Below are 25,381 nucleotides of genomic sequence, written 5' to 3' on the forward strand. Positions count from 1 at the left end.
GAAACTCATTAGTGGTAAAATTTCATACCTTGATACTTTTTCAAACCTGCCAATAAGACAAACCAGCAGGCCCAGAAAGCTTAAAACAATTGAGAATTAAGTCAACAAAACAAAAACACTGCTGCCTATGAAGACCAGGACAACAAAAGATGACACTTTGGAAAAAAGAAAAGAACATCAACTACAGTTCCAGGTTAAAGTCTACATTCAACACCAGTATCCACCATCAACCAGCAAAGAAGAAGGAAACATGCAGTGCTCTTACCTGTCACTCTGAGAGAGGCGGAGCACTCATCACTGCCATGCTGATTGGATGCTTTGCAAGAGTATTCTCCACTGTCATCTTTGTTTGGGCTCAGAAGCTCCAGTGAAGAAGTGCTGACACGACTGATAATCCTGCATTTATCACCATCTTTGATGGGTTGTCCATCTTTGGACCACTTGAAGACCACATTTGGGGCATCCTCAGTTTCACATTCAAACATTGCAGGGCTGCCAACATTGATCTCCACAGGGACAATTTTGTGCCTGAACACAGGTTTCACTGTTTGGGAAGAAAAGAAAGATAAAAAACAAAGTAAATACACAACCATGTGTCAAATGGAAGATAAAAGGAATGTTTCTACTGGAGGTGGTGATCTAGTGAACCTGCGATGGAAAGTGACAAACACAAAGTTATCCTGACTGTGGAGGACGAAGATGGTATTAGACTGCAATAAGGAGAGAAAGCATGCAAAAGAAGAATGGACCAAGAACAAAGACTGATGAATGTTTAAAGATGTGAAGTCAAAGGTGATTCCTTGGAAGGAAGGAGGAATGGATTTGGGAGTGATGTGTTTGTGGAGAAATGGATGAGCTTGAAGGAAAAGTGAAGATGTCACTGATGTCTGCTGAAACCTCCAAACTTTAGAAAATAAGAAAAAGTTGTATTTTAATTTTGTCACTGTCAAAAGTTCATATCAAGTTTGTTTGAGGTTTGCAGACAACAGGACTTGAAATTCATAAATGCGTGAGGTTAGTTGATGATGATTTCAAAGAATTGTCCATCATCAAACCTCTTGAGACCACTTTGAGTCTTGTAGACGCTGTAGTCTTGCCAGCTTCATTCTCAGCCTCACAGACATATTCTCCTTGATGTTTCTCCTTCACAACTTTGTCGATAACTAGTGTGTATGTCTCATTATCTTTAGAACACTTGAACTCTTTGCCAGATTTCACCAGTTGTCCGTTAAAAAACCAGTTGACTTTTGTTGCATACTTTATGGAGGTAGTAAATACAGCCTTGCCATTTGCCTCTGTACAAAGATCTTCCAAAGCATCAACAACAACAGGATAATCTACCAAACTGTCTGAGGACTCACTGATCATAATTGCCTCTGAAAGATATTCCTCTCTGGTTTCTCTGTGGACAGAAATGTCCACATGTTGCTCAACATGAATCTTGCCCTCACGCACTGTGGCGGTCACTTCAGAAGCAGCAGCGTCCCTCTCTGACCTCACCGTCTTCCTGCTGATCTGCTTAGACTCATGAATCTCTGACCGAGTTTGAACTGTTGCACTTTGGAAGGAAGCACTAGCCTCCATCTTGATATCAGCAGATTGATATTCACTTGCAGGAAACCTGACTGCACTCTCTGCTACCGTTAATGTGTCCACCACTGATGACAACACCTCTTTGGAAAGCGCAGAGCTGACCAGTGCTTTCTGAGGCTTGTCAATCTGCATGGTGCCTGGCAGCTCGGATGTAAGACTTTGCTGCTCCTGGGATACCATAGCATGCAGAGCTACCTGGAGTTCTGACCTGAGGTCAGCTGTCTGGGGGTATTTACCCTCAAAAGACAGTGTGATCTCCATGGGGGCACCAGGTGTTGTGATCAGGTAAGTATGTGTGACCTGTTTGGCCTCTCTCTGAACCTTCACTTCCTGTACCTCCACCACATTTAACCTTCCTACAACATCAGCCAGTAACACCCGCTGTTCACTTGCCACAGCAGATTGAAGAGCATCTCTGAGTTGATGCCGTATATTCAGACTCGATGGTTTTGGGATCTGAATGACAAAGTTGAGTTCTTTGGGTAGAGTCTGGGACTCCAGAGACTCGTGGACAAACATAACTCCTTTTGGCTGGGTCATGAAGCTCACAGTTGAGCCCTCAGATTTATGTATCTCACTGGACTGCTCTCCAATAATGACCTGTTTTTCTTCTAGCAGCACTGACTGTCTAACTGACTGGCCCTCCTGGATTTGGACTGCAAAGTCCTGCTCAGCAGCTTCCAAGACAGTACAACCTTCAGTAGCAACTGCCTTCTCTTCTATAAAAATAGGCCTTTTTGGGATCTTGGGCTCAATTTTCATCTCAGGCTTCAATTGTTCATCAGTTTTGAGGCTGGTGGTGTGACCCTCCTCCAGAGTCTGAGAGTCTGTGACATTCACTGAATGCATGATATTCCAGTAATCCTCTTTCTGGACAAGGGCTCGCTGCTGCTTGGCATCTGTGATGAAAGGCGTCTCCTTTGGCAGTTGCAAAGGCTGTGTGGAGGTCGTGAGGATGCTCACAGGCCTGGGCTCAGTTCGAAGCTGTGACTGAACCCCGGTCACCGACGCATCCACATCTTTGCAGGAGTCAGCTATGATCTCCCTTCTCTCTTCTGAGGTGGCTGCATGCCTCCTAAACTTTTCCTGCTTCTGCGTTATCACCTGCTGGTCAGGTTTAGTGACTGAGAGTATGCCTTCCTTTGGTAAAACTGAGACAGAGTGAATTGACTGGAGGTACTTTGCTGGTGGTAATTCTTTCTTTGGTTGAACAGACTCTGCATTAATTGTTGCTGAGAACTCTGACGTTCCCTCACAAACCACAGTCCTTTGATCTTCCTGAGTCACTGAATGCAACAAAGCAGGACTCTTCCTTGAATCTGCCTGCTCTGGTGGGGGCTTTTCACTGCTGAACCTACACTCAGACTGTAAAACATCCTGATTGCTGATAACCTGCAGATTCAGGAGTGTTTCTCCCACTCGCTGAGGCTGCAGACTCATGGAAGATGCTATACCTGCCACCTGTCCAGCCTGTTCACCCCGGAGCTCGTACTTCTCTTCGGCGGTTACAGCTAACTTATAGTGCATGTCTTTGCATGGAGTGATACTCTCTTGTGCTGGTCTTTGTGTTTCAAAAGTCTGCTCTTTGGATAAAACCACTCTCCTTTCACTCATTGGTGCTACAACAGGCTTCGGTTGCTCTTTCTCTGCCAGGGGTTTGGTAGCTGCTGCTAAGGTTGGCAGAGGCTCTGAATGTCTTTCTGTGATTGGCAGTTGCCCCGTAGACTGAGCTGAGTATAAAATTTTAACCCCCTCTGTGACTCTGAAACTCTTCTCTTCCTCTGGTCTGTGGGTGATAACTGAAGTTTCATCAAGGATGGGTAGAGCAGACTCTACTAGGTGACCGCTAACAAGCTGCCTGGGTTCAGTGAAGGTCTTCAAATGTTCTGGAGTCTGGTCCATTAAGGCCTCAGCTCGCACTGTGGAGAGCGGCACAACCTCTTCAGATGTGGCCGACATGAGCTTAGCTGACTGCTCTTTGACTAACTCGAGTTCGACTACTTCTGGGCTGACAATGCGTTCAGAATGCTGCTCAGTGATCTTTTGTCTCTCCTGGACTGAAGATAAGAAAGTCGCCATGTGAAGCTGTTTCATAGGAACAGCTGAGACCTGCGGCGGTTGGCTAGGACCCAAAGAAACCCTCTCCTGTATCTCATGAGACTGCAGCACTGCTGCCTGGTGGGTTAACTGCTCTCGATGAATGGAGGCAGCGGAGACATCCAGCTCTCTGAGGGTTCCTACCTCCTCACTGGCAATAATCTGCCTGTCTTCAGTACCGATGGTATAAATCATCTGATCAGACCGACTTCTTTCCTGGTATAATCTGGATTTGGTCGTTTGTTCGGTCAGGGATATTTTCAAACCTGAGGTTTTCTTGACTAATTCTTCCTGAACTTCCTCTCTGAACACCAGCAGCTCAGCGGTACAAGTGGCTTCCCCAAATTGGTTGGAGGCCTTACAGGTGTAGACACCACTGTCCCCCTGTTTTACACTCTTAATATGAATAAAGCCTGATCCGTCTGGGTTGTTCACAACGATACAGAACCCGGTTGGCTGCATGTGGAAGCTGCCTTTGAGCCACTGAATCTCAGGGAGAGGATCTCCAGTCACAATGTACCTGAAGAAAGCCTGACTTCCTTCAGACAGCTGAACAGACTCTATAGTTTTTGTGAACTCTGGAGGTTTACCAGTTGGCACAAATGTCCTCCTGTCTGCTTTGTCCTCTTTTTCTGGTTCCTTCACCTGAATATGCAGATAAGAAGTGCAAGTCGACTGGCCAAACCTGTTGCTGACAGTGCAGCTGTACTCTCCTTCAAACTGTCTTTCAACTTTGTTGATGACCAAGCTGTACTCATCTTGCTCCTGAATGAATTCATACAGAGATGAGCTGGTTATACTCTGGCCGTTATGGAACCACTGGACGGTCGGCTTTGGGAAACCGGACACTTTAACGGTAAACATTGCGGTTTCTCCAACAGTCACAGCTGCTGGAGAAAGTTCACTGAGGAAAACTGGCTTTTCTTTTTTCTTCTCCAAAGAGCTGGAGTAGCGTTTGGACTCTGGTTTGAGTTCAAGTGTTCTGGTTTTATCTGATAATTTTAGGCTGGTGTAGTAAGACTCCTGGATTTCCTCTTCCACTGTGATGGCAGAGCTAGAGAAGACTGAGTGGAATAAGGAGAGTTTAAAGTAAAGTGAGAAATACAAACAGCTGCACCAAAAACAGAATTTATGCGTCTACAGTTGAGTTAAATTTGACTGCATGGGTGTTTTAGCCTCTTCGCTGCACTGTGTATACTCCAGCAGCAGCTTTTAAGAATTTAGAAAACACTTAAATAAAAATTAAAAAATCACATTTGACACCAAAGACCAAAATAACACTGGGGTTTCCATGCCATCACATGACCACATGGTTGAGATGTGAAATTCTGTGCTCTGAAAAAAGCTTCTAAACCGACTTTTGTCAAACTAATAAAATGTGACGGTTGCAGTACTGTAAAGAAAACACAATTTAAATCATCCAACCAAAAAACATCTGAAACATAGAACAAAAACAGTAACCCTTTAAAAATGTCTGAAGACAGTCAAAATTAAACAATTACATATTTTATTAAGTCCAAAAGATAAAGACCAATATATTTATATATTGGTTGTATAAACAATCAATAAATTAAAAGTCAGTATTTACCTTTCACTTCCTGGACCTGTTCCTTCTCCACTGCAGATACTGTAAAGACACAAATGTTGACGAGTTAAAACCACTTCTAAACCGGGACATAAAGTGTCATATGGTGCAAGACTGTTAGGATCAGTGACAAGTCGTGCAACCATATCATCCACTGGTTTCTGTTTTTTTAACTTAATCTGACATTCGTGCATGCTTCCTTTTGGTCTTTTAGTGTGCAGCACCTCTGGCTTTTGGAAAATGCTCAGTGACATGAGTGCCCCTCTCTATCTCTTTGATGTTTTAGTCAATAAAGCAGGACACAAAGGTCAACGACCTCTCCTAAACATAGTGGTTAAACCTTGTGGAAGAAGTGGTGTCGCTGTGTGAAGACATCTGCTGGCTGTGTAGGTGGAAAGCAGTGTGGATGAGTGGTGGGCCAATCAAACCCAGAGCGAGGACATGGACCAAAAGCATGCAGATGCCAACCTTTCATCACTGTGCTGCACTCAGCTTCCTCAGCTGAGCTCACATTTTTGCAAGTGTAAGAGCCCCTTTGTCTGGTTCCCACATTGTTAACATTCATACAGCACAGGGGGCCGTCGTGTTTCAGAGAGTAAGACACCGAATCCTCAACATTCAACCGGTTGTAAAGCCAAATGACAAATGGAGTAAGATCCCCGTTCATAACGCAATACAGGGAGCCGCCATCTTTGTTTCTGATCAGCAGCTCAGGGGGCAGTTTAATCAGGAAGTCGGGGCAGCTGGAGAGGCCGTGGCTTTGCTTATCGTGAGGTATGACGTCAGGGAAATACAGCTGGCTGATGAGGCTCTGAGGTCTCTTGGAAGAGAGAGGTGAGGGATCCGGCTTCTCCGTTGCCTCTTGCTTGTCTTGTTCGGGGGGATCTCTCGCGGCCTCCCTGTCTGCCTGAGACACTTTACGTACAGAATCGGTAGGGATGGGGGTTTCTGCTTTGAGATTTGCTTCTTTAGCTAGGTGAGAATAAAGTTAGGGAGAGTCATTAGGGGTCAGAGTGTATAAGGCTCTAGGTTTTAAACACTAAAGGGTTTAGTAGGATGAATGGATGAGGTTAGCGGGGCGAAGCAGGAAGAGGAGGGACTAGACTAGGAAGCAAGAGTTTTGTTATTCTATTACATTCTAAAAGGTTACAGTCTAAGAGGAAATATTAAATAATGAGAAGAAGGAATAAGGCAGGAGGAGCAGGTGGGGAGGAGGGATGGACCAGATGGAGACAGAGTGATAAAAAAGAAAATTAAACCACCTTCAACAGTGAGCCGGGCAGAGGAGCTGTTCTGGCCATGTTGGTTGGTGGCGGTGCAGCAATACAAGCCCTGGTCCGCCACGCCAACAGCCTGGATGAGCAGGGACAACAAACCCCCGCTCTGAGAGCTCCTCACCCGCTCCGTGTCCACCAAGCTCTGGCCATTATGATCCCAAACCACAGCCGTGAAGGGCTGCCCATCAAACGAGCAGCTGAACTCAGCCATCTCGCCGCTTTTCACGCGGACATCGCTCATTTCCATCAGCAGTTTGGGGCTGGCTGAGAGTTTGATCTGACAGCTGCTCTCAGAGCTCATCTCCACCGAGCTCACACTCTCCATCTGAATCTCAACCATCCTCCAAGACGCGGAGGAACTCTCAGAGACAGACTCAGTAAACTCAACACTGCGGTCTGTCTGTCCGACTGAGCGGAAACTCTCAGTCTGAGCCTCCAGTCGCTGACTGAGTTTAGTCTCAGCCCCGGTGCTCGACACGTTAGCTAAGGCTTTTTCATCTGGGCAATAAGAAAGAGTAGAAGAATTAGGTCAACACATCATTCTGGTGACTTCTTCAGGTTACGTGTGTCACAGCTTGTTTGCCAAGAGTGCGGTTGGAGTGGAGCGCTGAGGATCATGATCAGTGAGGAGTGGACAGTGGCTGGTTTCCGCCGTCAATCATGCAAGCTTGACTGGAGCCAAAAATGATAAAAACATCTGTAAATTATGTCCGTGCTTGAGTTTGAGGAACCTGGAAAGCCAGATTTTTGCACCATGCTGCATTCCTTTAAAATAAAGATTCATGTCTCAGAGTGAAGTAGAAGAGTCGAGATCATGCATCACAAACAGATGATCTCCTGTTTTACAGCGCGGACGGTCCGGAGTCACGTTTACAGCAAATATCACAGAAACAGGCAACAGATGCTTTAACTGAAAACTAAAAGATTAGTTTCTAAAAGGTGAACTGGCTTGTTGTTATGAAACAAGGTGAAAAGTTTCAGTGAAAAGAGAAAAAAAAAGAAAGACAGAAGGAATTATTAAAGCCTAAAATGTAAATGTGAGAGAGCATTATTTCAGAAAATGCTGTTTTTTAGCTATTAAAGCTCTTAAATGTTCATTAGCATCCTGAATCTGTGACTAATAAATATTGCTTTAAAGAGCCATAATAAAAAACTACAAATAAATAAAATGTCAAAGAAACAATAAAATTAAGATTATTTTTCTAACTAACTGCTGATAAAAGCATCGGCTACAATTAAAATGAGTAAATTACTAAGAACTTATCTTCAGTATCAGCTAGAAAATAAAGCTTAAGGCTCAACTGTGTTTATAGTTAAAAGTTTCAATAGTGAGAATAAAACATTATTAATTATTAAATGAGTATTTTCTCTCTCTGCTCTGCACTGGAACAAGATCTCACCTTGTAAAACCTTCATGTGATGATCTCATGCAGCATCTATTGGCTCAATAAATGCTGCTTTTTGTGCCAATAGATGCTTTAGTTTATATATTTAATAGTGAGGCAGGAAGACTCTGTGACATTAACGTACTAACTCAGCTCATTAGTTCTTCATATCAATTAAATTCAGTCTTGTTCCTATAAAGCTTCTATTTCCACACTGAACTCTTTATACACAGAGACCAACATGAGCAGCAAGGAACCAAAGGCTGATATCAGCCTCCAACCAGCTGATCTGAGCTGATCAGCATGAGTCAGAGAGTCGGAGAGTCGGAGGCTCTCTGGTGCTCGGAGAAGTGAAAGCACATGCAGCGAGGTCATCTGAAGGTCATCCACACACATGCGTTGGAGTTACTCACCGTCTAGATTCAGGGTCGCAGCACATGTGACCATTCCTGCCGAATTTGTGGCAAGACATGAAAACTCTCCCTCGTGTTCAGGGAGGACGCCGGAGATCTCCAGCTGGCAGGTTCCTCCCAAATGAGACATCCTGAAGATGTCTGACTGCCTGACTTCTCTGTCCTTCGAGAACCAGGAAACCTGCAGGTCTGGAGACACGGTGGCGACACAGGGTTCACTTAGCATCATCTGAATATGACTGGTGGTTGAATAGAGGACAGTAAAACAGCAGGTAAGTGAGGCGAGCAGAGGGTTGTACCTTCCCCGGAGACGTGGCACTGCAGCAGAGCGGGGAATCCCTCTTTGACCAGAACGTCCTGCAGCGGTGTGATGATGACCGGAGGAGAAACCCGAACAGTTTCAATGACTTCAGGAACTGAAACAGAATTTAAATATGAAACGTCATTTGGTCCCAGCGTCTCAAACACAACGACTTGCTGCTTTTCTAACGTTCACATGATTGTAAATTGAATTTTGGTTTTAACTTTGTGATTTAAAAATGCTCATTTGGGCTCCGATAACCTTTTAGAAAACAAATACTCAATGATATAAAAAACAGCAACTATTGTAAAATCTGACCTGCTGTCAAACTGCAGATATTATCACAGCTGGTCTTACTTTATTGTTTTACTGGTCATGAAGACGTGTTGGTTTCACTGAGATGAATCTCTCTACCTTCAGACAGAAACATAACGTACCTTCCACGGTCAGAGAGGCGGAGCTCATGGCCTCTCCGAAGTCGCTGTGCGCCTTGCAGCTGTAGCCGGCGGCGTCCTCGGGGAAAACCTCCAGCAGCAGCAGCGTGTGCTCGTCTTCGTCGTGGAGGAACTTGCACTTGTATCCGGAGGCCAGAGCCTGAGAGTCTTTGTACCAGGACACCTGAGGAGGGGGGACGCCGCTCACCTTCACCGTGAAACGAACCGACTTCCCCGACGTCACCGTCTGAGACTCCATGGGACGCACGATCTTCGGAGGCTCGGGGACTGAAGACGGAGACAAGAGACGAAAGGGTTTTAGTTTGATCCCTCAGCGGCTTCCCACCAACACAGCCTGATTTAGATGATTTTAATTATTACCTCACTTTAATAAGTTATACGATTATTACCACAAGTTATGTTCATCATTATCATTCATTATAATATTATTATGATATTATAGGCAGGTTATATATTTACTGTATATTATCACATTACACAGTTATTGGAGCTTCTGTTAAAGGAATTCAGACTTAAATTTATATTTAATTCATGGACGATGAAGCTGTTACCAGCTGATACCTCAATATATAAACTTAGTAAACTTAAGAGATGGATTCAAAATAACCAAAACTGTAACCATAACTAACCTGCACTGTTCTCTGTATGTCAATCAATCATGTGTGTGAAGGCTCTTATTTGCAACACATCTTAAAAACTAAACTAATTTTCTGGCTGTTAATCCTTTGATGTATTTCTACAGAGATCATAAATGAAGCAGGAACATCTGGAGCGTTTCTTACGTCTGACGTGAAGGGTCATGGAGCTTCGGTTCCTGCCGGCTAAGAAGGTGAACTCTCCGGCGTCGCTCCTGTAGGTCTCAGCGACGGTGAGGCGGTGCAGCTTCCTGATGGAGATGTAGCTGAACCGCTCCTCCACAGAGAAATCGATCTCTGAGCCGTTCTTCATCCAGCGGCCCTCCACGTCGTCCTCGTCCACCTCGAACTCGAAGGTCGCTCTTTGCTTCTCGATAACCTGCGAAAGCAGAAGATCAGCGAGGTTGAATGTGAGAGTTCAGATCCTCGTATTTCTGAGGAATTCTTCCTTTTAATAAACTCATTAATAAGTTCTGGGGTTAAAACTTCCTGAATGGTGATTAATACTGAGAACCTTTGGAAGACATCATCATCTTCATCTTAAATTACAACTGCTTCAACAACCGTGATGATGACGAAGAAAAGACACCTAGTCTAATTTATGAGGAGGTCAGCAGGGTTCAGAAGTCTTCACTGGTTGGTTTATTACTTACTACTTTATTATTTTATTACCTCTCTTCTTCAAATGTCCACTAGGAGTCTAAACATCTAGTAAAAAGGGTTAATTCTAGCTAAACTACCATCATTATAAAGAGTAACTCACAGTGATGTCCCTGCTGAGGGGCTCAGTGATTCTGATGTCCCGCCCCTCGACCCCCAGCTGAGCCTTGGACATGCTGGATCCGGCCACGGCGGTGTATTCTCCGGCATCGGACAGGCGGACTGACGCCAACACCAGCTGGTGCGTGAAATTATCTGTGACCATTTTATGTCTGCAGGAAACAGACGACACAAAGGAAGTCAGTTAAAGGTGTTTTCAGCATGTTGGTGTATTTATTAAAGCAGCAGCTGAACGTGAGTCACCTGTCAGACATCTCCAGCTCCTGACCGTCCTTCATCCAAATCATCTGGATGTTCGGCTCAGAAACTTCACATTCAAAGGTGGCTCTCTTCTTCTCCGTGATGCTCAGGTCTCTCAGGTGTTTGGTGAATTCAATCACGCGGGCTGCAGCAGAAACAAGAAATGCATCATTACTTAAAACTACATTTATCTACGGTGGCTCTGAGGGTCAAAACACATTTGACACACCAAACAGAAAGATCGGTCCAAGATTCTCCAGCTGTGCCAAAGGGAGTTTATGTTAACCCTCCTGTTGTCCTCGAGTCAAGGAAGGAAGGGAGGAAGATGGAAGGAAAAGAGGGAAGGAAGGAAGGTAGGAAGGAAGGACGGAAGGAAGGAAAGGAGGGAAGAAGGAAAGAAAGGAGTGGGGAAGGAAGGAAGGAAGATGGAAGGAAAAGAGGGAAGGAAGGAAGGTAGGAAGGAAGGAAGGAAGGAAGGAAGGGAGGAAGGAAGGAAAGGAGGAAGAAGGAAGGGAAGGAAAGGAAGGAGGGAGGAAGGAAGGAAGGAAGGAAGGGAGGGAGGGAGGAAGGAAGGAAGGAAGGAAGGAGGAAGGAAGGAAGGAAGGAAGGAAGGAGGAAGGAAGGAAGGAAGGAAGGAAGGAAGGAAGGAAGGAAAGGAGGAAGAAGGAAGGGAAGGAAAGGAAGGAGGGAGGAAGGAAGGAAGGAAGGAAGAAAGAAGGAAGGAAGGAAGGGATAAAGAAGGAAGGGAAGGAGGGAGGGAGGAAGGAAGGAAGGAAGGAAGGAAGGAAGGAAGGAAGGAAGGAAGAAAGGAAGGAAGGAAGGAAGGAAGGGAGGAAAGAAGGAACAGTCAAAACAGACGAGATCAATTTGACCCGGGAGGACGACACAAAGGTTAAAGAGCTAGTAAAAGAATAAAAGTAGTTAGTAAAAGAGTAAAAGACAGTTTACCCTCAACATGGAGCTTAGAGGACGTGACTGCAGAGCCGGCCTTGAAGGTGTACTCAGCGCTGTCTCCAAAGTGAGCGTTCCTGATGCTCAGAGTGTGAGTCAGCTGTTTGCAGCGAGCCTGGCATCTGTCGGTGGAGCGGATCTCCACGCCGTTCTTCAGCCATTTGTACGTGATTTCCTCGTAGTTGACGTTAACCTCGAAGGTGATGAAGTCTTTCTCCTGAGCGTCCATGTCCTGCAGCATCGTCGTGATGAGGATCGCTAAAAAACAACAAAGATTTTAATGATTCATGAATTATTTTTTGTGGTTCTGGCTCCTGCTGCTTTTATCTTATCTGTTTAATATGAAACTGAACATATTTTGAGTTTAAGATATTTAAAGATGTGACGTTGGATAAAGTCTCTAAATCAAGATGCTTGGTAGAGAAGCCAAAAATCCTTTTACACAACTATTAACAATCTATTTAAAAGTGTTCAAATGAAGGGATTACATAAATGAATGGCAAGTTTTTAATTTAATTTAAGTTTAAAATGATTTCTCACCAATTTGTAATCTGAAGCATTAAATGTTTGAACTCACGGTTAACGGTTAGCGTAGCGGAGACGCGGTCGTTCCCGCAGACGAAGGTGTACTCTCCAGAGTCGCCTTTGCTCGTGTTCATGATCTTCAGCTGATGAAGTCTCCCCTGAACCACGATCTTAAACTTCTCGCTCATCTCGATCTCCACGCCGTCCTTCAGCCAGGAGGCCGGTGCGTTGAAGTGAGAAACTTCACACTCGAATGTGGCCGAGTGTGTTTCAGGAACCTCGGTGTTCTTCATGGGTTTGCTGACTTTCAGAGCTGCAGGACAAAGAAGAGCAGGAAGGTCAGAACTGATTTAATCCCAATAATTAGCTTCATAGCCACATGAAGCTAATGTGGCTCATTACCTGATAAACAGACCAATGCAGTTATTAGCAGTACCTACATAGTGATTACTGACTATCCCCCAAACCTGAGTGCTAATGTTTCAGATTATTCCTCAACAGTGTATTTAAGTCTCTAACGTGTCACATGACGCAGACGCTTACCCTCGACGGTGAGGTGAGCACTGCACTGGAGATGGCCCACCACAGCGACGTACTCTCCCTCTTTGCTGTTGTCCACATCCTGGACAATCAGTTTGTGGGTCTTGTGCTCAGAGACCATCTTGTAGTGGTCGTTGTCCTTCAGCTCGGTTTTCTTGTACATCCATTTTATGGGGATGTCTTCCTCAGAGATCTCCACCTCGAACACGGCAGTCGCTCCCAACAGTGATGTCACGTCCTTCGGCTTCTTCAGGATCTTGATCGCTGTGAGGAAAATGTTTCACAATTAGAGGATTTGTCAGATTCGTTTGATGGATAAACTTGAAATAAAACTTATTTTGATGCTTACTTTCAACGTTCAGCCTGGCGTTTGCTGACAGTTTCCCAAGCCTGAAAGAATAAACCGACTCGTCGTGTGTGTTGCAGTTCTTGATCTTCAGGGTGTGGACTGTGCCATCGGAGATGATTTCACATTTTTCGCTGGGTGGGATTTCGACGCCATTCTTGACCCACTGTGCTCCCTTCACATCCTTGTGTGTCAGCTCCAGGCTGAACACAGCATCCTGAGTCTCCACCACATTCAGGTTTTTCAGGGTCTTCTTCACCTTCACAGCTGTGAAGACAAATGTCATTAGTCCAAACTTTGGGGATCTGTTGCTGAATGTTTGAGATCAGTTGCTCTCAACCTGGAGCCCTGAGAGGAGCTGATGTGAGCCAGCAGAATATATTTTATATAATAAATCTCTTAAGTTCTTCTGAATGTTTTAAACACCAACCCTTAAACAGGTCCAAAATGTGTATCTGATGCTTATAAGCTAATAAGCTAGGCTTAGCTAGCAGCAACGAAACACTAGCTGGAAGGAGTAAGTTCAGTTCAGGTTCAGAACTGTTGAAATCCTCATATCTGTCCTTCACCTGCTCATTTACAAAGGATTTGTGCTGGTTATGAAGTATTTCAGTTACAAAGATTTAACTTTCACATCATGTGGGCCTACCTTCAACCTTCAGGTGGGCCGAGGTCTTGGAGCTGGCGACCTGATAGGTGTACTCTCCGATGTTGGTGGCTTTGGTGATGACGATAACGAGGCGTCTGACGGCACCGTTCACCTCACTTATCACGTTCTCATTGAAGTCGATGGGCTCTCCGTCTTTCAGCCACTTGCCCTCTGAGGATGGGTTGGCTACTTCACACTCCAGCACGACGGTCTGGGAGTCGGCCACCATCATATCGTGCAGAGGCTTCTTGATAGCGCCACCTGGTGACAAGAGACAGATCCAGTGTGTTCAAGTTCGGTCAAATCTACAACGTATGAACTCAGATCAGAAATCAGCTGTATAGCGTCGGTCGTACCTGACACAGTGAGCTTCCCACTGCACGTCTTCTCACCGGCGGCGAACATGTACTCGCCCTCTTCATCTTTCATTGTGTGTACGACTGTCAGCGTGTGGCGCTTGTTCTTGGACTCCATCCTGTACTTGGCGCTGGCTTTGAGCGGCTGCTTCTTGAAGGTCCAGAAAGCATCGGTCGCGTGAGAAACCTCGACTGTGAAAGTGACGTTCTCGGACTCGGAGCACTCGATGTCCTTCATTGGGGTCAAGATCTGAACAGCTGTTGAGATGAAAAAGTGTTGTAAAGGTAAATGTGATTTTACCTAATTTCCTTCAGAATGAGACATATTACTCAAGAATGTGCCTATAATTAAATGCCACTTTATATAACTGGAATCAGATATCTTTCAGTTATTACAAACATATAGACTCTCTTCTATAGACTCCATGTAAACTGTTGGCATGTGATCTGTCTGTACAAAGCATAACCATGTAAAAACTACAGTAGTAAGAATCCTGCTAACAAGTAATTATCTTTGTAAGTTAACACACTCTATACATCAGTCCTACTTACACTGAACAGACAGTTTGCAGCTGGTGTCGGCTCGGCCAACCACCAGCTTGTAGTGACCCTCATCGGAGGCGTAGGTCCTTGTGAAGACAAGGCGCTGCTTGGCTCCCTTTGACACAATCTGGACTCGGTCACTAGCGGCCATCGGTTTGTCATTGTGATACCATTTAACCGAGCTGACGTCCTGAGCGGAGATCTTGGCCTCCAGGACAGTCTTGGTGCCCTCCATAGTATTTGTATCCTTCAGTGGGGTCAGGATGCCAATAACTACAACACAAAACCAACATTTTAGTTCATAATGCTTCAGAAAGTTGGAAAGAAAAGCAACGTGTGTCCGAGGTGTCTTACCCTGAATGGTCAGCTTCCCTGTGGTTGAGATCTCCTGAGCAGGAACCACAAAGGAGTACATCCCAAAGTCATCCTTGTTGGTGTCTTCAATCAGGAGTTTGTGGATCTGTTTGTCAATAACAATATGCACGCGGTTCGAGGCAGAGATGGGCTCCCCATTCTTCATCCAAGTTCCTTCAACGTTCTCCTGGGAGAACCTGAGCTCCATCTGTGCGATGTCGCCCTCGCAGACGGTCAGGTCAGTCAGAGGCTGCATCAACGTCACGGGACGCACTGAAACATCAAGAACAACCAGGTTTAATCCTGACATCCTGACTCTAATCCATTAGTGACCCTTACAGGCCGAAAAATGTTTACTTGTCAGGATCAAATAAAAATGGTCTTTATATTATTCTGCATCTTGAAAATAATATATTTTTTTTCTATAACTCACATTTCATCTTCAATGAAGCACTTGTCTTGAGCTCGCCCACTTTGAATGTATATTTTCCTTGGTCTTCCTTCTTCACGTCCTTGACAGACAGGTTGTGTCGTCCACGGCGGGAGGCAATGACGTATTTACTACCTGCAGTGAGACGCTTCTCACCAAAGAACCAGCTGCCCTCACTGTCCTCACGAGACACGACACACTCAAACTCTGCTGAATACGTCTCTGGCACCTCGGTGCTTTCCAGCTGCTTCTCAATCGACAATGGCTCTCCTGTTGATACATATACATAATAATATAAATATATAATATAAATACATAAACATTGATTACTGAGGCCTCTGGGAACAACAAGTCACCTTGACCGCTGCATCTAACAATTTAATGTTATATTTCTTTAATGATTATAATTTTATAAAAACTTGAAAAGTGATGTGTAAATGAGGGTTAGAGTTAGGGTATGACAAACATACAGGACGGTGGTATAGACCACCAGTGTGTCGCTCTCTGTTGATTAAAACATGATGTACTTTTTTCAGGTTTTAATTGACCTGTGTCTACAGTCAGACTTTGTTTCTGATTTTATAAAACACCAGAATCAATGTGGAAGCTTCCTGAAACATCTATGAGGGAATCTATGAGGTAACCTCAACTTTGCGTCCAACCCACCTTCAACATTAAGCTTGGCAGTTGTCTTGATCAGATCATCATCTATAACCTGGCAGGTGTATTCTGCATCATCCTTCATTCCAATCGCCAGCACAGACAGGAAGTGAACCTTCCTGTCAGAGTGCATCCTGTATTTGTCTCCAGAGGAGATCTCCACGTTATTCTTCATCCATTTGACTTTGACGAAAGGCTCGTTGGTTTCACACTCAAAGGTAGCCATGGTGTCCTTCTCCTTGGCGCTGATGTCCACCAGTTTCTCTGTGAAGCTGATGACTTGCTTTGCTGCAAAAATCAAAGCAGAACTTCTGTCAGAAAATGCACAATTCAAATGCACATGCATTATATATTTTAGTAAAATGCAGTTGTGTTACCTTGCACCAGCAGGAAAGCATGGCTGGAAGTCTCTCCGGCTTTGTTCACGGCTTTAACCATGATGCTAGCAGAATCCTCTGCTCTGACATCTCTGATCACCAGCTCACACACATGATCTTCAGGCCAGAACCAATAAACACGCTCAGACTTCTCCAGCTGAACGCCGTTCTTGAACCACTGGCACTCAGGATCAGGTCTGCCGACAACTCGGACTCTGAACTTTACTTCGTCACCCTGTGCGACTGTCTGGCTGGTAATACGCTCCATGATCTTAGGAGCCTCCATGCTGGCTGAAAGCTTAACCCTCTCTGGTTTGAGTGGTGTAGCAGTAAGTTGGCTCTCCGCCTCCTTCCTCTTCTCAGCCTCCTCCTTTTCCTTAGCGCGGTGAAGCAGTTCGTCCTTCGTCTTCTTCAGCAGATCTTCGTAGGACTCATCCTTCTTGCGTGCCTTGAGCTCCACTGCAGTGATGGACTCGTAATAGCCCTCCTCTGTCCTGCGTTTGAACTTACTCCTCAGCTCCTCCGACTCCTCCGTGGATTTTTCATGGACGATTCTATGGACCTTCTTCAGCTTGACCACTTCTTTCAGTTGAGCGTCGTCTGCAGGTTTCTCAACCTTCACCACCTCAAATGGTGTTCTTCCAGTTTCAGGTACGGCCTCAGGTGCCTTTGCCTCAGGGGCCTTACGAAGATGAGTCCTGAAGTCTTCTTTCTGCGTAATCTCCAGCTTCACAGTGTGCTCGGCTGTGCCCAGGTTGTTGTCTGCAACAACCTTGACCTCTCCTGAATCATAGGACTTGACGTCAACAATCTCCAGGTAGTAAATACCATCATACCGAAGTCTGTATCTCTTGCTTTTGCGGATAAGTTGACCGTTGATGGACCAGTTAACCTTGGGTGATGGATAACCGGTCACTCTGCAGCGGAATCGGGCTGTTTCACCTTCCATAACACTGGTTGGTTCAGGTACAAGGACAATCTCAGGTTTCATTTTCTCAGTCTCCTCCTCAGCAGTGACACCATAGGGTCCGCCCTCATGTGCCATGCGCTCAATTTCTTCAATTCTGTGTGCTCCCTTCCTGCCTTCAGGAAGTTGAGATTCCTCAACAAGACCCTTCTCATCCTTGACGACCAGGGTTGCTGAGGTCTGGTCCACTCCAAAGTTGTTAGTAGCTCTGCAGGTGATGACACCGCTGTCTCTAGCGTAAGCAGCATCGTAGTCGAGGCTGCAGTAGCCGAATTCATTGACCATGCGCAACCTGTTAGCAGCTGCCAGAGGTTTGCCGTCATGCAGCCACTCCACCACCATAGTGGGGTCACCGATTGGGGTCAGTCTGCACTCAAAGTGAGCCGGACCGACACGCTTCATTCGGACAGAGGTCAGCTTTTTCTTGAACTGTGGTTTCTGTTGCTTTTCTTTGTCGTAAAGGTCTCCTTCCTCCCACTGCTCCTGACCATAACGGAGATGAAGGGGTTCCACTTCTGGGGGGGCGATGTCTTTGGCTTTGTAGGTTCCTTTGGGAATAATGAGCTTCCTCTCCGGTTCAGGCTCGACATAGTCCACCTCAATATTGACTCTGCAGCGGGTGGTGTCTCTGCCAGCCTTGTTAATGGCTGTAGCCGTGTACCAGGCGCTGTCTGTGCCGGCTGTTGAGGGAATCTGGAATTTGGCTTCTCCTCTAGTTCCTTCAATCCTGAAAAGTGTATTAAAAAAACTTAAATATTGGATTTTTCATTTTTTGTACATATACAATATCTTCTTGTAGTTTTTCTTCTTCATATTAATATAAACTTGAATAACAATAGATTAATAATAGCATTAAAGATCAAATAAATATTAGAAAGCACAAATAAATATAAGCATAAATAAAACTCCATTAGACCAAATCAGTAGAAAGTAATTTACGTGTAATGTACTTCTGTACTATTAATTAATACACAATAACTGTTATGGTTGCCAATATATGAATGCTCTTACTACAGTTAATTCAAACATACTTGATGTGTGGGTGCTTGTGTGGGCTGATAATGTCGCTGTTTTTCAGCCAGACGATATCTGGCAGCGGGTTTCCGATGGCTTTGACAGCCAGTTCAACCAGAGTTCCCTGCTTCACGCTGATGTTCCTCAGCTTCTCAATGAACTGGGGACGCACCAAGGTTTCCTTAGCTGGAAGAAAAAAAAGCCAAGAAACCTTAAAGCCATCAAGTGTCCACAGGTGTCCACTCCTAAACGGATCAAACAGTGTTCATAGAGTATAATAATAATATAATAGATGAGCTGCAGTCTTACCATCAACTGTGAGAGTGATGGAGATGGTCGACCGTCCGGCTCTGTTCTGAGCCACGACTGTCCACTCTCCTGAGTCGTGTGGCATGGCTGGGACAATAATCAAGGACTGAGTACCATCCTCTTTAACCACTATCTTGTGGGTATAGTCACTAACCACTTGTTGTCCTGAAGAAGGGAGAAGAGAGAAGAGAATGGTTATTTTGAGACTAATCATATTCAGTAAACTCCTTCATACAGATTTAATATTATTTTTACTCACCATTGTGGAACCAGTATGTGTCGGGCATCGGTCTGCCAACGACCTTCAGATCGAACCTGGCAGTTTGCCCCTCAGAGCATTTACATGAGGAAGGCTTCATGACAAACACGGGTTTGTAGAGTCTTTCCAGCTGAGCTTCGTCTGTCTCATCCAGTCGGCGGGCAGGAGAACGTCCAGGAGAACGGCTGGAAGAACGTCCAGGAGAACGGCTCAGAGAACGAGGAGATGTGGACCTGAGGAGGAAGAGAAGTCATCAACACCCAGGTGTTTACCATTATTTCTATTTCTCAGTCCTTGAGTCTATGAGTCTGAGTCTATGAAACCTTACCTGATCCTCTGCATTGCTGGCTGTGGTGTGTATCTCTGAGGTGCTCCAGCTTCAGAAGACTCCACATACAGCTTTCCAGAGCTGACTGCATTTCCCTTCATGTTGGCAGCAAAGGCTGTATAGACACCTTCATCCTCTGGCTGAACCACGCTAAGGCGAAGGCTGGCTCGTCCATCCTGAAGAACCTCCATCTGGTAATGATCACTGGCCCTGATACGCTGGCCATCTTTGAACCAAGCAATCTGAGAGAAGACAAAATGTTACTGTGAGACCACTCTGGATCCAGATATGATATCATGCTACTACTGTTTTACAAGTTTTAGTTGAGCTTTCTATCTCAGTTTAACAAATAAAACAATTTATATTAAATAATTCAGTACCTTGGGGAGTGGCATGCCAGCCACCTTGCAGTGGAAAGTGACACCCATTCCCTCCATGATCCTGTAGTTTTTGACAGGAGTGTCAAAGGCGGGCTGCATGGCCTCAGTGGGGGCAGCAGTCACTATCAGTTCTCCGTCCTCACTCACTATCTCTCTGTAGGTTATCATCATGATGCGGAGCTCGATCTCCTGCATGATCCTCTGCTCAATGGCAGAAAGATGGAATTCCTGCAGATGAGACAAGACGCAAATTAGAATTAGCTCCAAAATTTCATCACCTTCATTTCATTTTGATGAACTGATAATTGCTCGATTATTATCAATCGCCAAGCAAACCGGGCATTAGAGAAAGGAAGGGGATATTCCTAATGTTCAAACTTCATGACTTGAGTCCATTTCTTACTACTTAATAGGGTGGCCTTTGCTCTATTGGAGCATCATAAAGGATCCAGCAGAGCTTTATTGTCTCTCAGGCAAAGTGGAAAACTGCTCCAAAAACTCAGGATTACAAAGTGTGTCGTTTGGGTTAGCATTTGTTTGGGAGCTCTAAATTACAATATCACCTAAAATCAGAAGAGGTCCTGTGATCACACCTACATTTGATACCTTGTCTTGTGAATGGGTTCAGTGTCAAAAATAAAACATTTGAATATTTTTACTTTAGATTGTGCTAACTGTTCTGTTCCTGTTCCTCCAGTGGGTAAATCTGGCCATGGGTTTAACACATATACATTCCCATACGTCATCCATCATCATCATCATCATCATCGTAACGAATGATGCTCCTACCTGTCCAGATATAATGGTGGTGGTCATCTGCTCCATTGTTGTAACAACGATGGGGGGAACGTCTCCCACCTGGGGCTCCTGCACCATGGTGGTCACTTCAGTCATTGAGGCCGCTTCCAGTTTCTTCATGTAAAGTTCGTATTCCTCTGTTGGTGAAACAAGCAAGTACAGATCTATGAGCTTAATGTGACACCAGATTGTTTTACTGCATCTTTGTAAACTCTATTAAACTCTTTGTATACAGAACTGTTCCTCTTGGTTCCTCTGTCCTACTGCATCTTAACTGTTTCCTGTGCTTTCTACTGTACCTTCTTCCATCAGACTTGCAGAGGCTGACACCTCTCCAAGCTGGTTCTTGGCAAAGACGGAGTATTCTCCGGCGTCATCGGCAAAGGTCATGGAGATCTCCAATCTGCACTCTCCTGTCTCTTTGTTGTAGGCAACTTTATATCTAATGGACAGTGAGAGGAGACAGGAAGTTCACATTAAAGCTGACCGACCACAGCAAAGAAAAAGTCCATCCATACATTTAATTTCCATTTACATGTACCCCGTCTCTGAGCCAGCTCTACCCAGACCACGGCTTGTTCTAGCAGTTCATTGAAGCTATATGATGTTTACACTGAGTCGAACATTCAAACCTGATCCTATGTGTGCTAGCTTCCACTCACTGGAAATACAGAAGATGTCTGGTTCATCACTTTAGACGTATTTCCTCCAAATTCAGTCCGACCGATTTTGACTGACAGGTCTCTACTAACATCCAGACTGAACCAGACCAGGAGCAGTGTGGATGTAAAGTTTCGTCTATTTTGTGGATCAATTTAATCAATCAAATGAAAAGTGTATTGCCTATATCATGAAAAACCAAGTAGACAATTAGTTGACTGACGCAGAGCTTGACAGCTCCTAATTTAATGATCGTTTAAAAGCAAAAAAGCAAAGATTTGCTGGTTGTGGCTTCCTCTCTGTCATTAATTAGTATCTTTGGACTTTGGACCAAATAGGATTGTCTGAGCTGATTTTATAAATAAAACATGGAGTGACTGATGAAGAACAATTGAAAGACGGATCAATAATGAAAGTATGTACCTGTATCCGGTGGTGAGCGGTACGCCGCTCTTCTTCCAGATGATGTGTGGTTTGGGACTTCCTCCCACTTGACATTCAAAGATGACACTTCCTCCTTCCACCAGCCTCTGAATGCTGGGTTTCCTGATAAAGAAGGGAGCGGCGGCAGCGGCAGCGGCCTCTGACTCACTCACGCTCACCTGGGTTATGGTTTCTTCTTTGGTTTCTTCAGTTACTCTGAAAAGATAACACGATATCTTTAAGTCACAGCCACTGAATCTTTTGTAAAGTTACATTTACAGCAGTTTTGAATTCATCATCCAAACTTTACAGGAAGCTTTGATCTACTCACAGTTTCTCTTGAGCAGTTACAACATGTTCGGTGACGACAGCGATCTCCTCTCTGCTCTCGATGTCCTCAGACACTGCAGGACAGAGTCAGAGTCAGAGTCAATGAGAAGACACCATGTGGGACAGTTTATGGGTTTACTCACAGTTTTGGTTCATTGGAAAACTATTTTAAACTTTAATCTTCAAAAGAAATATGATCATGTTATATTTGTCACACAGAGCTCAGCAGAAAGAACAACAACAAGAAAACTGACATGTGGCTCCAGGAAAATGTAAGTAGAGCCTAATTTTAAAGACCAGTCGATGTTTTCCCACATTCTGGTGTTTTACTGACCCTGGACGAGCAGGTAGCAGGAGGTGCTGACGGTTCCCGCCTCGTTAGTGGCGGTGCAGGTGAAGCGTCCGCTGTCCTCAGCAAACGCCTCGCGGATCACCAGACGCACGTATCCGTCCTCGTAGCTAATCTGGAAATCGATGGAGCTCTCAATCTTGTAGTCCTCTCTGAACCACATGATGACGGGGGCGGGGTGACCGCTGATCTGGCACTCCAGGGTCACCGACTCTCCCTCAGTCACATTTGTGTTTTTTAAGCCCTGCAGACCAAAACACACCTTCAGGAAATGTCCCAACAAGACATAAATATAAAGTTTTAAAGTCTTAGTTACTCACAGCAATCAGTGTTGGTGGGACTACACCTTCACCGGCTGCAGGTACAGCTGCTGCCTCCACCACCTGTAGCACAGTTAACACAACGCAGTTTAACAAAGACTAAGATAACAATCTCTAAAATACATGAAGACGAGAGCAGGATGTAGCAGACAGACACTGGACAGGACACGGCTTTAGAAAAGATGACAGCACAGAAAGATGGAGCGGAGGCTGGATGGACTCAAGAGGTGAGAATGAAGCCCGGATGAACACATTAAAGGTTTTATTAGAGGCAAATTTAATCCTGGATTTTCACAGAAATCAAGAAAACCAGACTTTTAAAAATGTAGGATTGAACAAAATTAGACCCCAAAATATATCAACACAACATATTCATGAGTCTGAGTGCTGAGGATAAAAGGTTGTCCTACGTTCAGCTTTAACAAACTTTATGTGAAGCTACGAACTTTTCCTTTAAAATAAAAAGCTTCAACATGAATCATTAAACACTTTGGGAAATGTCCTCTCATCAGTATCTAAAGCAAATTTCATGATTCTAACCAAAAGCTGCCGTGGACCAAAGTGAGCAGGTCGACGCTCTCTTTGGTCGCAGCAAACACTCATCAGGTTTTCTTGAGCTGTTCAGATCCAGCCCGCTCGACTCAGTTACAAACCTGGGCTTCCCAGTCCTCATACACTGTCTGCGTCCCCCCCGAGTACAACACCCCCGTCTGTAACTCAGCGCCATAATGGCTCTGATATCTCTCAGCCGAGTCTTTGAACGGCGGAGGGACGGACTCCATCACTCTGGTCTCCGTCGCTGCACGAGACGGACTCGGAGACTTGACCGTCTTGATGATCTTTCGAGCGGCGGCGGAGGACGAGGAAAGCTCTCGCTGCAGGTTGGCGATAGCCGAGCCGGCGATGGAAACCTGACCGGCCCAAAGAGGAGGAACCACACCATCATGAAGAAAATATGTTGGTTTGATGTTAAAGCACAGCACAGCGAGGAGTCTACGTTAGTTTTATTAAAGCTACGAAAGGGGGAATTAAGGGGAATTTTAAATATAGCAGGATTAATAAATAGTTTGGGATTAAATATGTTTATTATGGGAGTGGAAAGAAGACACGGTTAAAGTAGATTCATTTTGTTATTTCATATTATTTTATCACTTCTACACTACAATTCACAACAAATCTGCATCTCAGGCAAGCAGTACTAACCAACTGACGCTAAACTCCACCCACACATTATCTGACCAGTCGTAGCTTAGCATGTTGCTAACGGAAAACTACAGCTAAGCAGCAGCTAAGTGTTTTTTTAAAGTTTTAGAAAATCTAAAACACATTAAGAGCAAAAGTTTGAAGAATGGTTGAAACTTTTTGTTTGACGTAAGCTGCTAACATTTGCATGTCTGCCCAGTGCTAAGAGTTAGCATATCATTAGCTTACGTCCCCAATGCTAAGAGTTAGCATATCATTAGCTTACCTCCCCAATGCTAAGAGTTAGCATATCATTAGCTTACGTCCCCAGTGCTAAGAGTTAGCATATCATTAGCTTACCTCCCCAGTGCTAAGAGTTAGCATATCATTAGCTTACATCCCCAATGCTAAGAGTTAGCATATCATTAGCTTACATCCCCAGTGCTGTCCTAATCTTTATCGTATTTTGGGAAGTTTACAGTCCGGTCAAACTTGGGATAAAGTTACAACTGCCAAACTGACTTGGCAGGTGGATTGACGGACTGTAACGTTAGCTATAATAATTTTAGCTGTTTCTATATTTTCTGTATAAATCATCAGCTGGATGATTTTCACGTTAGCTTCAGTCTGTTAGCGCCTAGCCATAAACTGCACGTTAGGATCCTTCTGGGTTGTCATGGTGACAGAGACAGACTGAACTACAGTGGGTGGGGCTTAGTTCAGCCATAGATTGACCAACTGGTTAAAGTTAGGTCTCTATTTTCAGTACTTCCTGTCTCTGTGGAAGTTATTAGCACTGCTTGCCTGGTCTTGCCTCTTACCTCGTAGCTAGAATCGCGTTTTGGGACCGAAACTTTTGAAACTGTGAAATGTGGAACTGGGGACGGAGCGAGACCAGTGTCCACATGGGAGGAGATTTCTGTCGTTCTCTGAATCTGGAGTAACCAACAGAGTGCAGCGTTACAACCTCAGAAAGATTCAAAGATGAATAATGTTTATTTTTATTCTATAAATGTTGAAATGACTTCGTGGTTATCAAGAGATTTGTCCTGTTTGTCCTGCAAGAGGAAATACTACATCCATTTAATCACTGGCAAATAATTATACTTATACTTATACTAACCCTTTTCAAGAAAATTCATTCCTTCATTTTATTTTGCAGTAATTCTCTATAATCTCTACGTGGACGTCATCATCATCTCTACATAGTCCCTGTGTGTCTAGATCAGGTCTGCATGGACACCTGAGAGAGTTATTATCTATCTGTGGACAACTGACAGCCAGTGTAGTTAATTCAGATTCAGACTGAGTATCAGACTGAGTATCAGACTGAGTATCAGACTGAGTATCAGACTGAGTATCAGACTGAGTATCAGACTGAGTATCAGACTGAATATCAGACTGAGTATCAGGCTGAATATCAGACTGAGTATCAGACTGAGTATCAGGCTGAGTATCAGACTGAATATCAGACTGAGTATCAGGCTGAGTATCAGACTGAGTATCAGACTGAATATCAGACTGAGTATCAGGCTGAGCGTCAGACTGAGTATCAGACTGAGTATCAGAC

General features: G+C 44.5%; 1 protein-coding gene across 1 annotated transcript in view; it reads right to left on the reverse strand.

Moving 5' to 3' along the window:
* Nucleotides 1–25,381, reverse strand: part of LOC128368282 (titin-like) — a 170,523-nt gene that overhangs the window by 139,894 nt on the left and 5,248 nt on the right. The window contains exons 9-43 of the mRNA XM_053329071.1: nucleotides 24,633–24,769; nucleotides 23,283–23,540; nucleotides 22,630–22,692; nucleotides 22,295–22,553; nucleotides 21,962–22,034; nucleotides 21,631–21,846; nucleotides 20,847–20,989; nucleotides 20,539–20,684; nucleotides 19,750–19,977; nucleotides 19,370–19,611; nucleotides 19,042–19,274; nucleotides 18,783–18,947; nucleotides 18,491–18,659; nucleotides 16,493–18,186; nucleotides 16,122–16,403; nucleotides 15,459–15,725; nucleotides 15,026–15,298; nucleotides 14,681–14,944; nucleotides 14,129–14,386; nucleotides 13,773–14,033; nucleotides 13,127–13,390; nucleotides 12,781–13,041; nucleotides 12,290–12,550; nucleotides 11,710–11,970; nucleotides 10,765–10,906; nucleotides 10,505–10,673; nucleotides 9,889–10,120; nucleotides 9,089–9,373; nucleotides 8,650–8,766; nucleotides 8,351–8,539; nucleotides 6,538–6,948; nucleotides 5,744–6,247; nucleotides 5,279–5,317; nucleotides 1,056–4,754; nucleotides 266–544 (exon numbers count right to left, since the gene is read on the reverse strand). Of these exons, the coding sequence (XP_053185046.1) occupies nucleotides 266–544; nucleotides 1,056–4,754; nucleotides 5,279–5,317; nucleotides 5,744–6,247; nucleotides 6,538–6,948; nucleotides 8,351–8,539; nucleotides 8,650–8,766; nucleotides 9,089–9,373; nucleotides 9,889–10,120; nucleotides 10,505–10,673; nucleotides 10,765–10,906; nucleotides 11,710–11,970; nucleotides 12,290–12,550; nucleotides 12,781–13,041; nucleotides 13,127–13,390; nucleotides 13,773–14,033; nucleotides 14,129–14,386; nucleotides 14,681–14,944; nucleotides 15,026–15,298; nucleotides 15,459–15,725; nucleotides 16,122–16,403; nucleotides 16,493–18,186; nucleotides 18,491–18,659; nucleotides 18,783–18,947; nucleotides 19,042–19,274; nucleotides 19,370–19,611; nucleotides 19,750–19,977; nucleotides 20,539–20,684; nucleotides 20,847–20,989; nucleotides 21,631–21,846; nucleotides 21,962–22,034; nucleotides 22,295–22,553; nucleotides 22,630–22,692; nucleotides 23,283–23,540; nucleotides 24,633–24,769 (12,744 nt within the window). The remainder of the gene's footprint in view (nucleotides 1–265; nucleotides 545–1,055; nucleotides 4,755–5,278; nucleotides 5,318–5,743; nucleotides 6,248–6,537; nucleotides 6,949–8,350; nucleotides 8,540–8,649; nucleotides 8,767–9,088; nucleotides 9,374–9,888; nucleotides 10,121–10,504; nucleotides 10,674–10,764; nucleotides 10,907–11,709; nucleotides 11,971–12,289; nucleotides 12,551–12,780; nucleotides 13,042–13,126; nucleotides 13,391–13,772; nucleotides 14,034–14,128; nucleotides 14,387–14,680; nucleotides 14,945–15,025; nucleotides 15,299–15,458; nucleotides 15,726–16,121; nucleotides 16,404–16,492; nucleotides 18,187–18,490; nucleotides 18,660–18,782; nucleotides 18,948–19,041; nucleotides 19,275–19,369; nucleotides 19,612–19,749; nucleotides 19,978–20,538; nucleotides 20,685–20,846; nucleotides 20,990–21,630; nucleotides 21,847–21,961; nucleotides 22,035–22,294; nucleotides 22,554–22,629; nucleotides 22,693–23,282; nucleotides 23,541–24,632; nucleotides 24,770–25,381) is intronic.

The sequence above is a fragment of the Scomber japonicus genome, chromosome 11, assembly GCF_027409825.1.
Source record: "Scomber japonicus isolate fScoJap1 chromosome 11, fScoJap1.pri, whole genome shotgun sequence".
NCBI lineage: Eukaryota > Metazoa > Chordata > Actinopteri > Scombriformes > Scombridae > Scomber > Scomber japonicus.